This window comes from Pristiophorus japonicus, chromosome 3, assembly GCF_044704955.1.
Source record: "Pristiophorus japonicus isolate sPriJap1 chromosome 3, sPriJap1.hap1, whole genome shotgun sequence".
Lineage (NCBI taxonomy): Eukaryota > Metazoa > Chordata > Chondrichthyes > Pristiophoridae > Pristiophorus > Pristiophorus japonicus.
Genome location: NC_091979.1, coordinates 42705871 through 42721159, shown reverse-complemented (window position 1 = coordinate 42721159; position 15289 = coordinate 42705871). Strand labels below are relative to the sequence as shown.

General features: G+C 44.3%; 1 protein-coding gene across 18 annotated transcripts in view; it reads right to left on the bottom strand.

Annotated features, from left to right (window-relative positions):
* neb (nebulin) overlaps positions 1-15289 on the bottom strand; it is a 330990-nt gene that overhangs the window by 61396 nt on the left and 254305 nt on the right. For 14 of the 18 annotated variants that reach the window (XM_070875301.1, XM_070875303.1, XM_070875304.1 and 11 more), the window contains 5 exons: positions 10868-10966; positions 9272-9385; positions 8008-8112; positions 4227-4331; positions 1922-2026 (listed from right to left, as the gene is read on the bottom strand). In XM_070875301.1, the coding sequence (XP_070731402.1) occupies positions 1922-2026; positions 4227-4331; positions 8008-8112; positions 9272-9385; positions 10868-10966 (528 nt within the window). The remainder of the gene's footprint in view (positions 1-1921; positions 2027-4226; positions 4332-8007; positions 8113-9271; positions 9386-10867; positions 10967-15289) is intronic. The other 4 variants (XM_070875318.1, XM_070875307.1, XM_070875319.1 and 1 more) reach the window with 2 other exon arrangements.

The window sequence follows — 15289 nt, the reverse complement described above, 5'->3', positions numbered from 1 at the left end:
GGAATTAAAATCTGCAACCTGTGTAATACCCAAAGACCTAAGCAGTTGCCTAGCTAATTTCAGTAACATTGCAAAGCTATAGCAAGGGCTGAGAAAGTTTTCACTGTTTGCTATTTCTAGTCAATTGTAAGTGAATCTCCTCTAGTCCCACAATGCCCCGAGATGTCTGCGCTCCTCTAATTCTGCTCTCTTAAGCATCCCTGATTATATTCGCTCGACCATTGGTGGCCATGCCTTCTGTTGCCTCGGCCCTAAGCTCTGGAACTCCCTGTCTAAACCACTCCACCTCTCTATCTCACTTTCCTCCTTCAAGCCATTCCTTTAAACCTACCTCTTTGACCAAGCTTTTGGTCACCTGCGCTAATTTCTCCTTAAGCAGCTCGGTGTCAAATGTTTTATCTCATAATACTCCTGTGAAACGTCTTGGGACATTTCACTACGTTAAAGGCACTATAAGTTGTTGTTGTTGTTGCCCTTAAGTCGTTTCTGGGACACACTTTAAAGGCTTTTCACAGCTCCCATCACAATTAATTCTGAAAGGAAACAATCAATTTGCCTGCATTGAAGTTCAGTTTATGACCCTTTTCAACTATTTGGGCTGCATGAGCTGACCAGTTGGCTGTTTTATTTTTCAAATCCTGCCGGTAGAGGACAATCAGCATCACCGATGTGAACTCTACTTCACTCACCAGGAATGAAATAAGCAGCATGCTTCTTATTATAGGTGCAGGATCCTTTGGTTGGCTCAAGATGCTCTGCAGCAGAGTAATTGAGGAAGTCATGGGCCGAATGAGCAGTCAAATTGACCATTCCGCTTGATAGGAACTGCCGTGAGAACTGTATGAAACTGTCGAAATTCAGTCGCGAGACGACCTAGTTATTAACGGCAAATGGGGCCTTCTCATTATTGATATGTGGTTGCCTGTAATTGAAATGACTTATATTTCCTCCACCTTGGTCTTACTTGGACTGTCTGTTATTGGAGTGACCTAGCTTAGGGTGTTCCTTAACTTGAAATCCATTACACCTGTTCCTGTTTTAGCAGCCCCTTCGACTTTCTACTATTTAACAGCTCAATTCAGCTGCCTTTCGTTACTTCTGAGGGCACTACCGCCTAGTGAGCAGGAACAGTAAATCAACATTTACCTTTTTAAAAAATAAATCTCTTTCATGTTTTTACCTTTTGACTTGTTATTCTTCCCTTACAATAAGTCTGTGACTGGCGGTGTACAACCTGCATTGACAATCAACCCCTAAGCCCGACAGTAGAGTCCCCTTCCGTTCAAGGAACCAGGTCCGATCCTGGCAGTTGTCCACAGAAAGCTTGTTTAGTTTGATATAAGTTCACTGATATATTGAGAGTGCATTTAATGTGAAAGAGACAGAATTATCTATTACCCAGCATCTGCCTTTAATTATTGCAATGTCTTGAGCACTTTGCAGGAAGAATGCCAGACCTCAGGGAAGGGGAAAATCAATATCCACACACCCCACAGCAAATCTGCCTCTCGCTGGTTATAGAGAGACATTGGCTTGTCTCGATCACTGGGTGGAAAATGTTTGATTACATCACAGTGGTCCTGGGAGAAGAGCAAGGGATCAAAATGGCTGAAGAGTAGATGAGCTGTTTGGGAGTAAATTACCCTTTGCTATTTACAACAGTGCCAGTGTACAGTTATAAAACTTACTACAAGTCAGACAAAACCTGTATGTAAGTTTCTTTCTCATTTCCAAACAAACATAACATTCTTCAAGGCCACAGCAAGTGTGCAGCTGCTTGAAGAATACAAAAAACTCAGAACATTCAGAAGTCTTACATATTTCTCTTCAAAGACAGACACCATTGGACAATACTGGCAACACCAGGACGTGGACCCTAGATAGGTTCTCCAGGCCTAATGCTCTCACTCCTTGACCTTACCTCACTCTGCATGTGTTGGGATTCCTTGGCAGTGAGATAAATGGGTGTTTCAAAGTCCAACATTGCTTTGCCTTTTTCTTTTTCGTACCTCTCCTTGTATTTGACCTGCAATGTTGTACATTGTGATTACTCTCCATAACTGTTTAAGTTTTACATATTGTAGTTACAGTCCACACTTTACATCGAACCCCATCCCAAGAGTTTGTAAAACCATTTCCTCCTCTTCCCCTCCCCCCTGAAACACCAATCCAGGAGGGAAAACACATCTTTAAAAATAGAATGTGTTTGACTTAACTCTAATGCAATATTTGGTAAAAATAAAGAATACAGGATGTTCCTAGAAACACTACAATGTTTAGGACAGCAATACATTTTAGAAGAAATATGAAGTAAATGGCTGCAAACAAAATAATAGGAATTGATATTATTTTCTACGCTAAGATTTTCTAATCCATATAATGGGCCCAAGTTTTCCCCCTCTACTAGAACTGCGCTCCTCCACGAGGTGCGCGGACTTTGTAGTACAGAAATGGCGTCGATTTCTTACCTCCATATTCTCCCCATTGGTTCCAGGCCTGTGGCGCAGCGCATCGGAATGCGTGGTGGGCGGAGCCACAGCCCTGCGCTGAAAAGTGTGCGCGTGCGCAGTGGAGTCTGCGCGCGTGCACAGTAGCTCCTGGCCCTCTCAGCGCGTCCTGGCTCCAGGCAACCCTAGGCCAAAGCGACGATGCGATGTTCGTCGCCCCTATCCCGGGCTGAGGGCTACAAGAGACAGGATGGTGGGGGGCAGAGTTTTGATTGGGGGGGTGCGGAGGGGAAGATTTTTTTGGTGGGGAGAGGAAGAGTTTATGGGGGGGGGGAAGGGAGGGGGGAAGAGTTTTGATGGGGAGGGGGAAGAGTTTTGATCGGGGAGGGGAAAAGAGTTTTGATGGGGGGGGGAAAGAGTTTTGGTCTGGCGGGGGCGGGGGGGAGGGGGGCTCCCACACTGGCTGCGGCGGGCTCACTGTGGATCTCTTCCCTCTCTTCCCGTTAAGATGGTGCGTTCACCACCCACCACCCTCAGCACCCCGCCCCCACAGCCTGCTGCGTTGAGCCTTCTCCCTCCCTCCTCCCCCTGTTCAGATGCCGTGTTCTCCCTCCCCTATCCCAGGCCGAAGGGGCCCTCGCACGGCCAGCCGCTGCCCAGTTTAGTTGAAGGTAGGATTTACTTCAGTTCTTTATTTGTTAATTTAATCATTTACTTCAGTTCTTTATTTTTTATTGAATGTTTATTACTTTTTGTGCTTTGTTTGGTGCTTGGTGGTGCTTTAAATGTAGTTACTTGCGCCGATTCCTTAACTCTAGGTAAGGTTTTTCTGTGCGGACAGAATTGGCAACATATGCTGGCATAAATTAGTTTGGAGCAACTATTTGCTGGCCAAACTTGCTTAAATGGCCAAAACAGGCGTAAGTGGCTGGGAACGCCTCCTTTTGAAAAAAAAAACTAAACTAAAAAACAACATAACTAACTCACTTACACTGGCGCAAATTAAATGGCCAAGTTGCAACTAAAAAGATACTCCAGAAAAATCAAGTTGCTCCAAAAAAAACGGAGCAACTCCTGGGGAAATCTGGGCCCAATATGCTGTAAATCAACACTTCATATAGATACAAAAGAACACAAAAACTTAAAGGTAGGTTGGGAGATTCCTGCAATCGGGTTTGCAGATAATATTTTTGTTTCAAAACCACTACTCTCATTGGCAGTGTATATATATATATATATATTTGTCCTCCAGCATATTGTACCATCGAATGGTAATTTTTCAGGCATTCCCAATGACCTCCCATATGGTCATTTCTTGGCTTGAGACAAACTATCTGGAAGTAGTGCCAGTAGTGGAGGCTAGACAACTTCTTAGAATAGGGAGGTAAAGCCAGAGTAAACTGACATTGAAACACTTTCACGCACTTCCTTTGGCTGGTCATGACTCAGTCAGAAAATTGTACTTGGCATAAGGGAACGAAGGAAATATCTTACAAAATGGGGAGGGGGAAAAAGACACCATTTAAAATATTTGTGAATATGTTAAACTCAGAGCCATGACGAAGGAAGAAAGAATATTCCAACCTTAATTTTAGACTTTCCATTGTAAAATACAGACTAGAGAAAAGTTGTGATTCATATCGGAACATTTTTACAGGTCATTTCTTCAGCAAATTGGATAACTTGCACATTAATATCGGAATGGGACCGAACCCTTGGAAGATTAGGGTGAAGTCATATGTATCGGAATATATGTTCAGTTTTCTTCAGCTGACTTACTTGACTCTGTATCTCAGTTGCCTCCTTTAGGTGCATTTGTCCAGGTGAGTCGGACACCAGTTGGTAGTGACCCTTACTCTTCTCAAACTCCTTCTTGTACTGGTACTACAGGAGGGTCAAAAATCACCTCAATAACAGAGACTATAGAGTCTGAATTAGTGTGACCCATTGACAAAAATGTGCTCACAAAAAGTGTGCTGTTAAACAGTAAAATGTGATGAGGCAAGAAAATAAATCCAATCAAAAAATGGAAGGTGGAGGATGAATTATGGTTCATGGGGTTACACACAATGGTTGTGGGCATTTCTAAATGAAAACAGAAGCAGCTATTGAGAAATGCCATTTTATTGGAAGACCTAATATAACAACCATTAACAAGCTGGTTTCATTTGAACTGGTTATGCCATTGATGTTGACTGGGGTGATTTGTTAAGAGCCAGGGAAGAAGAATAAAAAAAAAACAACTGAAACAAAGCTTACTATTGTGCAAAAAGCAGAAATAATATATTTCAAAATTGTCAGAAAATCATCTTAAATTCTTAAGGGGCTTGACAGGATGGTTTCTGGAAGGGTGTTTGCCCTAGCTGGAGAGTCTAGAACTAGGGAGTCACAGTCTTAGAATAAGGGGTCAGCCATTTAGGACTGAGATGAGGAGAAATGTAACTCACAGGGTTGTGAATTTTTAGAATTCTCTACCCCAAAGGATGCCCAGTTGTTGAGTATATTCAAAACAGAGATGGATAGATCGATAGACCTGATTAGGAAATTGGCTGAGCGGCAGGGGACAGAGAATATGGATAATGGACAGGTACTCTAATTGGCAGGATGTGACTAGTGGTGCCCCACAGGGATCTGTGTTGGAGCCTCAACTATTCACCGTATTTATTAACGACTTAGATGATGGGATAGAAAGCCACGTATCCAAATTTGCTGATGATTCAAAAATAAATGGCATTGTAAGCAGTGTAGATGGGAGCATAAAATTGCAAAGCGATATTGATTAAGTGAATTGGCAAAACTGTGGCAAATGGATTTCAATGTAGGGAAATGTGAGATCATCCACTTTGGACCTAAACAGGATAGAACAAGGTACTTTCTAAATGGTGAAAAGCTAAAAACAGTGGCAGTCTAAAGAGACTTGGGAGTGCAGGTACATGGATCATTAAAACGTCATGAACAAGTATAGAAAATAACCAAAAAGGCTAATGGAATGTTGGTCTTTATACAGGTGTGATGTCTGAAATCCAGAAACCTTGGGACCGAGGCGGTTCCAGATTCCGGGTATTTCCGGATTTCGGAACGCCTTTGCCTGAGCTGAGGAAGGTAAGTGGGGAGGGGTCGGTCGGGATGGCAGTCGGGCCGGCGGAGGTTGGGGGCGTCGGTGGGGTTGGTGGGGCTGAGGCCAGGGGAGATCAGGGAGGCCAGACCTCGGGGGGGTCGGACGGTCGGAGGTTGGGCTGAGGTCGGGTGGCCAGAGGTCGGGCTGAACCGGGAGGAGGCTGGGGAAGCTTGATCGGGCTGAGGCCGGGAGAGGTCGGGCAGGCTGAAGTCGGAGGCAGGTCGGGGGTCGGGGGGCCGCGGCGGGGTCGGGCAGCCAGAGGTCGGGCCAAGGCCGGAGAAGGTTGGTCAGGCTGAGGTCGGGCAGCCGGTCAGGCCGCCAGGGAAGGTTGGTCGGGCCGAGGTCGGGCGGCCGGAGATTGGGCTGCGGTGGAGGAAGGCCAGGCGAGGTCGGGCCAAGGCGGGGGGGAGGTTGGGCCAAAGCGAAGTCGGGCAGCCGGTGGTCGGGCTGAGGCGGGAGGAGGCTGGGGAAGGTTGGTCGGGCCAAGGCTGGGGAAGCTTGGTTGGGCCGAGGCCGGGGGAGGTCGCGCGGGCTGAAGTCGGGGGGAGGTCGGGCGGCTGGAGGTCGGGCTGCGGTGGGGGAAACCCAGACGAGGTTGGGCCGAGGCGGGGGGGGGAGGTCAGGCCGAGGTCGGGGAAGGTTGGTTGGGCCGAGGTCGGGCGGCTGGAGGTCGGGCTGCGGTGGGGGAAACCCAGACGAGGTCGGGCTGAGGCGGGGGGAGGTCGGGCCGAAGAGATGTCGGGCGGCCGCAGGTCGGGCTGAGGAAGGTTGGTCGGGCCAAGGCTGGGGAAGGTTGGTCGGGCCGAGATCAGGCGGCTGGCGGTCGGGCTGCAGTAGGGGAAACCCAGACGAGGTCGGGCCGAGGCGGGGGGAGGTCGGGCTGAAGAGAGATCGGGCGGCCGGATTGGGCCGCCGAGGCGGGAGAGTCCGGATTTTGGAATATTTTCCGGTTTCTGGACGACCCTGCCACGGATCGGCCCGGTGTCCGGATTCTGGAACATTCTGGACTCCGGAACTCTGGATTTTGGACGTCGCACCTGTATCTAGGGGATTAGAATACAATGGGGTAGAAGTAATGCTTCAGTTATACAAAGCCCTGTTGAGACCACACCTGAAGTACTGGGCACCACACCTTTGGAAGGATATATTGTCCTTGGAGGAGTGCAGCTTGGTTTACCAGAATAATACCTGAACTCCAAGGGTTAAATTACCAGGAGACATTATACAAACTTGAATTGTATTCCCTGGAATTTAGAAGGTTGAGGGGTGATTTAATTGAAGGTTTCAAGATATCAAGGGGAATAGATAGGATAGATAGAGAGAAACTATTTCTGGTGATTGGTGAGTCTAGGACTAGGGGGCATAGTCTAAAAATTAGAGTCAGACCTTTCAGGAGTGAAATTAGGAAACCCTTCTATACACAAAGGGTGGTAGAAGTTTGGAACTCTCTCCGCAATGGCAATTGATGCTTGATCAATTGTTAATTTTAAAGCTGAGATTGATAGATTTTTGTTAACCAAAAGGTATTAAGGGATATAAGGCAAAGGCGGATATGTGGAGTTAGATCGCAAATCAGCCATGATCTCACTGAATAGTGGAAGAGGCTCAAGGGGTTAAATGGTCTACTCATGCTCCGATGTATACTAAGGAAATCAAGGGATATGGGGATAGTGCGGGAAGGTGGAATTGAGGTAAAAGATCAGCCATGATCTTATTGAATGGCGGAGCAGGCACGAATGGCCCACTCATGCTCCTATTTCTTACATCCTTATGAGAAGTGTCAGCTATTATTGGCACTAAGGAGTTGTGATTTCCCCCCCCCCCCCAATGCCATTTCATTAACATGACATCACTGGGTATGTGATGGGGAATGAAAACTCTACGTAGTCTGTCAAATCTGAGCATTTCTTGCGCCAGATTCATGGGAAACTCCAGTTTGTTAATGGTTGGCCCACCAGCTGGCACAGTGCCACTTTGGCATCAGTCACTGCTGTACTCTCCATCACAAAAACACAAAAATCCAACCACTTGAAACTGTTAATGTTCACGCCTCTGAACGAGGATTCCATTCACTTCCTGAACAAGTGTGAGAATAGTGCAATTGTATTTTTTTTTAAATGGTGATTTGTTAGTGTTCAGAAAGATGTTTTCAAGGCAAGAAGTTAGGGATTTCTCAGTGAGTTGGCTAATTAGTAACTTTATAACAATATAGAGGTTTTAAAACAGAGAAAAATGTGAGGCTTAATGTACAAAATATGAAATGGTTATTCATGGCTGATAAGAGCAACCACGATAAAAGGTAAGTAGGTCACTACCAGGGGTATCCCTAAAATATAGTCAGTGATGAGAAGAGAAAAAGTGTTAAGATTCTATACACTCAGATTAGAGTGAGACAGGGCAGGTTATGACTATAGACATGGATTTGTTAGTTCAATTGCTTACTTGACTTGACAGCTTGCTGGTGGAGAGGTTATGCTGCATTTGCAAGGATTCGGACATATCTGTCACAGGTTTGTGCATCTTCTTCAGATCCTGCTTGTATATAACCTGGAACATGAAGCACAAGAGGGGTACAGTTTTTCTCTTCACTGGTATGAAAGTATTTCAGCTGCAAGATATACTTTTAGCTTGCAATGTGCCACAGCTCAAGCCACTACACCCTGAGGTCCTGTAGGCTTCAACATTAGTTTTCATCTGGAATACATTTACACTAAAAATAAAATATTACTATTATTTTTTCATTATCCCCTGCCTATGTGCTTGGACAATCTTACAGGTTTGGGTCATTACTTTATGGGCCATTGGGAGAAGGGGCTGTTGTTAATTGGTTTCTCCTTCCCTTTCGGCCTAAGTCTCCAACCCTCTGTGGGGATGTGTGTGTGAGTGGGAGAGAGATGTGTCATGCAGGCCTCCAGAAAGGAGATTGTTAGGTAAGGTCTCTAACTAGAGCTTGCAAAGTACCATTTGCTCATATTCTGACCTGGGCACTCCTTGGGACGTGATTCCACAGCTTATGTCAAGGTTGCGTCTGTTGGTGCTCTTCAGCGCCACCCCTGTTGGAGTTTGCAGGGTCAGCTGCGGGGGTACCGAATGGGGCAGATGGGTGAAAGCGCTACTGTGGGCACGAATTTAGCATCGGTCTGTTCATGCGCCAGGAAGATCCATTACCCACTTGCCATTGAGGATTGCTCAGGCCCCTCCCTGGCCATGTTCTCCTCAGCCCCCGTGTGAGGTGTGGGGGGGGGGGGGGGGGCAATAAAGGACAGCTTTCTTTGGGGCTCTAGGCCACTTGCCTGGGGGCCAATACATCTCAGCTCACGTAGCGTTCTAGCTTCCAGAGATACACTTGGTCCCAAATGAGCCAGGCAAGTGGGAACTCCTGGCGTAGGAAGTTTTACCCCACATTTGGGGTGGATGGATGCTCTGTACCTTATGAGGCAGACAGGTCTATGCCATCTTTTGGGTGTTCTGCCAGTGTCCTGCCGGGTGGCTTTTCAGACCATGAATTTTTTAATCAACATGTGTCTGTATGAATATACAACCTGAATCATGCCCTTTTAGCTTCAGAAATGCACAGATCATTGCTTCTTATTCAATTATTTCTTTAAACTAACATTTTTTTTTTGCCTCCCGGATGTAATTGCATCCTCAACCAGTCTGGAAAACACAGTTCGATCATTGTCGATGGACGTCTCTTGATACTCACTTCACTAGCAAGAATGTTTGCATCCTTCATTATCTTGTATCCTCTGCTCTCCTTCAAATCAAACTTTGGCCTCTTGCCCTTAACCTCCTTATCGAACTTCTCCTTGTACTTAATCTACACGTGAATTAAAATCAATGTTACTCTGTCATTTCCCAACATAGAAATGATAACCTCTTTAGCTCAATGTAATGGTAGGAACAGTAAACGAATCAGTTGTTGAACATTTTGGAACGCTGGCTTAGGAGAGCGAGACGAGTAATCAGATGATAATAATACGAGAATGACAAAGATATGACAATACGGACACCCGGTAACACACAACAGAAAGGGGCAAACAAATGCCGATATAGGTCAGGGAGGTGGTGTTTAACAGAAATGACAATGGAAGTACAGAAAAAAAAGTCAGTGACATGTTACAAATGGACAGTCAAAAATAACTGATAATGCAAGAAAATCCAGTACCAATAGAGCTGTTCCAGTTATCCAATTTTTGCAAGCAACTTGGCATATTTATTTGCGGTTTGAATGTAATGTTAGCATGACAATTGTTTATGGAGCTGAATTACTAATACTCAGACCATGTCAATTCATTTATATTTAATTCTATTTTCTTAATGCGGTAATGTGTACAGAGATTGAATATGGTGAAGTGAGCTGAGGCTGTTAGATTTTCCACTCCAGATACAAAGTCTAGAATGCAGACATCAAAATTTGCCATTCAAAAATCCTGGGTTCCTTAAAAAAAAGGTGTAAAATTTCAAGAGGAGAAAAAAAGACATTGAAAACAGTTCATGTACACTTGTGAAAAATTCGGGTATGTTGGGTGGAAACAGTTTTCACTCTGTCTTCACCAACCTATGACTCACTGGGACAGAAAAAGGAACAAAGTCAAAAGTTAAACCCCCATGCCCCCACCCCACCAAGATATTTCAGAGTTACAGATACATTATCTGTGAGTTCCATTGCATATACAGAACCTTTTTGAATACAGCACAGAAATTGGAAAAAAAAGTATATTATTCAAGTGTCATTATAAGGAGAAGCAAGATGCAATGTTAACAGGAAGAAAGCTGAGGAAATGGATCAGCATGAGTGAACGTTTGGTGTTTGATATGGAGGGCCTCAAGAGAGGCAGTGGTGCTTTGACAGTTCTTGAAGAAAGAGGAAACTGCTGTTGTCTGTTAGATAATTCTGGGGAGACAATAGTGAGAGACATATGCTTCTAGCCCATGGCTTAAGCAAATAAAAAATGTTGAATATAGGCCCTCTGTTTTCCCTTTGTTGGACACTGGGGCAAAATGGACATCCGAATTGCATCTGTGGAATCGGACGGGGAAAACCCTGCTGAAAAACAGATTAAGGGCAAAAAAAAAACCATGGACGGTGGTTCTGTCTGGGACTCTGCTTTTTCCTTTCTCATCTATTCCCACTTAGAATTCAGTCGAGCTGGCCTTGTGTGTGATGTAATTAGCACTGGAGTATCATCGGCCTTGGAAGGGCAACCCCCCCCAAAAATAATTTAGTATAAATGGCAGGGATACAGTACAAAACGCAGATACACTGGACAGGGACTCTTGATACTTAAGTTTGTCTTACGTTGCTTGTGAGGATATTTGCTTTCTTTGCGAGTCTCATCGTAGGAGTGTCATATGAAGCAGCTCCATGACCCCGGAGTTTCTGTTTGGTATATTCCACCTATGATGCATAGCAGGATGGTATGATCAGAGCAGCGGTCAATAGCAATTAATGGGTAGCCCGGATGCAATTGCAAGCATTAGATAGAAATGCTTGGTGCAAACAAATTATGAAATGGATAGCGGCAGAAATAGGTTTCACTCCAGTCAGTAAACAACTAGTTAGAAGCCGGGTACAGCTCAGTTCTACCACAGGAGAAACCATTTATAATGAAAGCACTTATAACAGAACACACACTGTAGTGAGGTTATTGCTGTTTATATAACTTTCCCGATTGTCTTACCAGGAAAAAACCTTTAAAATGAAATAGGTTGAAACAAAATATTGCAGACTAAAGAACAACTGGTTGTAGCCCAAGGGCACTTTTGCACTCAATATAATAGATTTTGGCTGTTCTCAGACATTTTGAGATACAATGACTGTTTTCGTAAAGCACACTTAAAGTTGTAGTGCTTGGAGCCCATGTTAAATGTACGTTAGCTGGTTAAAGTAACTTCCTCCAGAGCATTGGGATACTGTTTGGTGCAGCTGCATCAGATGAATAGTTTAGAGGCGACAGCAAAATGCTGTTACACAACAAAACTAAAGTACATCAGATTTATCAAATATATAAAAAGTAATAATGCCTCAGGCCATGGCAACTTAGTTTTAAGCGTTTCATGGAATTATAGAATTTTACAGCACAGAAGGAGGCCTTTCATCTCACCGTACCTGTGCCGGCTCTTTGAATGAGCTATCCAATTAGTAGCACACCCCCGCCCTATCCCCATAGCACTACAGACTTTTCCTGTTCAAGTATATATTTGTAATAGAGCTCCACCTAGTGGACTACTGATGTAATAACAGCTACTGATGTAATAACAATAAAAGGTCATGTGGCAGGGTCATGTGATCACAGTTCTGTTAGGAGCCATCTTGTAGTGTGTGTACTTGTGCAGCTGTATCAACGATATCACAATATCCAATTCTCTTTTAAAAGGTAGCACTGTACATGGCTGTTCCATCCTCCCTCTCTGACAATGTTTCCGTAATATAAAACTGAAGCTGTGGGCAAATGTTTATGAAGCTTAGTGTATGTTTTCTTTGTTTAACAAACCATTTCATATTTGAGCTTGAAGCCTTCTGGTATATTATGAGTGAAATTTCCGTGAAACTAAACCTCGGAATTTTTTTCGTCTGTTCACCCATCACTCCTGTGCTCGCTGAGCTACATTGGCTCCCGGTTCAGCCAGGCCTCAATTTTTAAATTCTTATCCTTGTTTTCAAATCCCTCCATGGCCTCAACCCTCCGTAGCTCTGTGACGTCCTCCGGCCCCACAACCCTCCAAGATCTCTGCGCTCCTCCGATTCTGGCCTCTTGCGGACCCACTGATTTCCATTGCTCCACCACCAGTGTCCGTGCCTTCAGCTGCCTAAGTGCTGCTTATCTCTGGAATTCCATTGCTAAATCTCGCCACCTCTCTCCCAATGTCTCCGCAGCCCATTCAAAAATTCACGCATGCGCGGTTTTTGCTTTTATAAACCGGTGAGCCGGCTGTGCAGGAGGTATAGACCGCTGCGTGGTGAGGGCTCGTGCAACTTAAAGGGAACATTGCTCTCTACCTTGCTCTTCTCCTTTTAGTTGCTCCTTAAAACCTATTTCTTTGACCAAGCTTTTGGTCACCTGTACAATATGTCTTTATGGTGGTTCGATATCAAATTTTGTCTGATATCGCACCTGTGAAGCACCTTGGGATGTTTTACCACATTAACGGCGTTATGTAAATGCAAGTTGTTGTTATTGAAATGTATCATTTTATGATGAGAAGTGGGTCTGAAACGTAGTTGGTCCAGTTTTCCATGTTCAAGCTGTTGGCAGGAGTCTCACCTTTCGTCAGAAATAAGATGATGGAACACAGCCAGGAATGGTCACCTAATGCCAAATCATATTAAGTGTGTAACTACAAAAAAAAAGCTTTGAAAAATGGCACAAAGCTGTTTTGAACTCCTTTTGAATCAAGCGGTGGAACCCATAAACGGATTTGTATTTTGATGGTACAGCAAATGATGAGAACATTCCTAATGGTGTTGATACTATTTAGAGTCAGTAGAATGGCAACAGAAAAAAAACTTTGGGCCTTCAACATATATATTTTCCCTTCAGGCTTTCATGTACTTCAGGTTTTTAAAAATCTTGAATATTAGTGAAGGAATGTTGGCTATACCTACAGCTTAAATTACAAGCCTGTGGAACTATCACTATTTACATGCCATAATTTATAATCACGTCTATCCTTGGCTTGTCAGCTTTTTGGGGGCTGTATTGAAATCAATATATCATGCACTGCCATGAATTGATTAAGCTTCAGTGAGCAGCTGATGTGAAGTCTCATTCACGTGAGTGTCCTGGGTGCCTTAAGGAGAACATGGAAGTGGAATCGCCAGAGACGGGTGGGAGCAGCCATATTCCATTGCCAAGCTCAGTGGGTGAAAGGTCTGTCTTATAGTAAGCAATACTCTCTCTTATCCACTACATTAAAAAAAACAAACCTGGCTCCATTACTTGGTGTCAGAGCAAAACAGGCCCCTGAGAACAAGGCTTCAGCCATATGATGTGGCAAAAGCCTTACATGCAATACAGCTTCCTCTGGAGGCAATGAGTTCAAGCTATCACTTTGCTTTTCCCTATCACTGGTCACTCTGCCACATAAGGGAGCAATTCACTTTTCAGGTCAGTAGTACTATTGATCGATTACTTGTTAAGAATACTCTGTCCTAATCTACAAGCCCATGTAATTGCTCCTGTCACTTGCACTTGTAGTGGGGCTGTGTTTACTGCTGACAAAAAGCAGGACAAGTTGAGAGTAACAATGCTCCTAATTACACACAATTACATGTAGCCCATGCACTTCTGGAAGAAAAATACACAGAAGGATGACAAATACCCTGCAAAAATAAATATTAGCACTATAGCCGGAAGGAGGTGGAAATTCCAGTGCAAGAATGGATACGAGAAAGTAGTTAACGATTTAAAACCACAACTGAAATACAAGGAGAAAGAACATTGACTTCTAGAAGAGATGGTATCTTACATGATTCATAAGATTTTCCCTTTTGTCTGCTAAATAACTTTCTTTTCGTGGCTTTGCTTTTATGAGGGGATTAAGTCCTTACTACTAGGGGAATCAAGGGGTATGGTGAGAAAGCAGGAATGGGGTACTGAAGTTGCATGTTCAGCCATGAACTCATTGAATGGCGGTGCAGGCTAGAAGGGCCGAATGGCCTACTCCTGCACCTATTTTCTATGTTTCTATGTTTCTATTAAATGTAGTATCTCCAAATTTGCAGATGACACTAAGTTGGGTGGCAGTGTGAGCTGCGAGGAGGATGCTATGAGGCTGCAGAGTGACTTGGATAGGTTAGGTGAGTGGGCAAATGCATGGCAGATGAAGTATAATGTGGATAAATGTGAGGTTATCCACTTTGATGGTAAAAACAGAGAGACAGGCTATTATCTGAATGGTGACAGATTAGGAAAAGGGGAGGTGCAACGAGACCTGGGTGTCATGGTACATCAGTCATTGAAGGTTGGCATGCAGGTACAGCAGGCAGTTAAGAAAGCAAATGGTATGTTGGCCTTCATAGCGAGGGGATTTGAGTACGGGGCAGGGAGGTATTACTACAGTTGTACAGGGCCTTGGTGAGGCCACACCTGGAGTATTGTTTACAGTTTTGGTCTCCTAACTTGAGGAAGGAAATTCTTGCTATTGAGGGAGTGCAGCGAAGGTTCACCAGACTGATTCCTGGGATGGCGGGACTGACATATCAAGAAAGACTGGATCAACTGGGCTTGTATTCACTGGAGTTCAGAAGAATGAGAGGGGATCTCATAGAAACGTTTAAAATTCTGATAGGTTTAGACAGGTTAGATGCAGGAAGAATGTTTCCAATGTTGGGGAAGTCCAGAACCAGGGGTCACAGTCGAAGAATAAGGGGTAAGATGAGGAGAACCTTCTTCACCCAGAGAGTGGTGAACCTGTGGAATTCTCTACCACAGAAAGTTGTTGAGGCCAATTCACTAAATATATTCAAAAAGGAGTTCGATGTAGTCCTTACTACTAGGGGGATCAAGGGGTATGGCGAGAAAGCAGGAATGGGGTACTGAAGTTGCATGTTCAGCCATGAACTCATTGAATGGCGGTGCAGGCTAGAAGGGCCGAATGGCCTACTCCTGCACCTATTTTCTATGTTTCTATGTTTCTATCCTTCTTGTAGTTTGTCACAGAATTACAATGTATTTTTGGATACAGTTTGATGCGATATAACACAGCTTAATACAGTGTG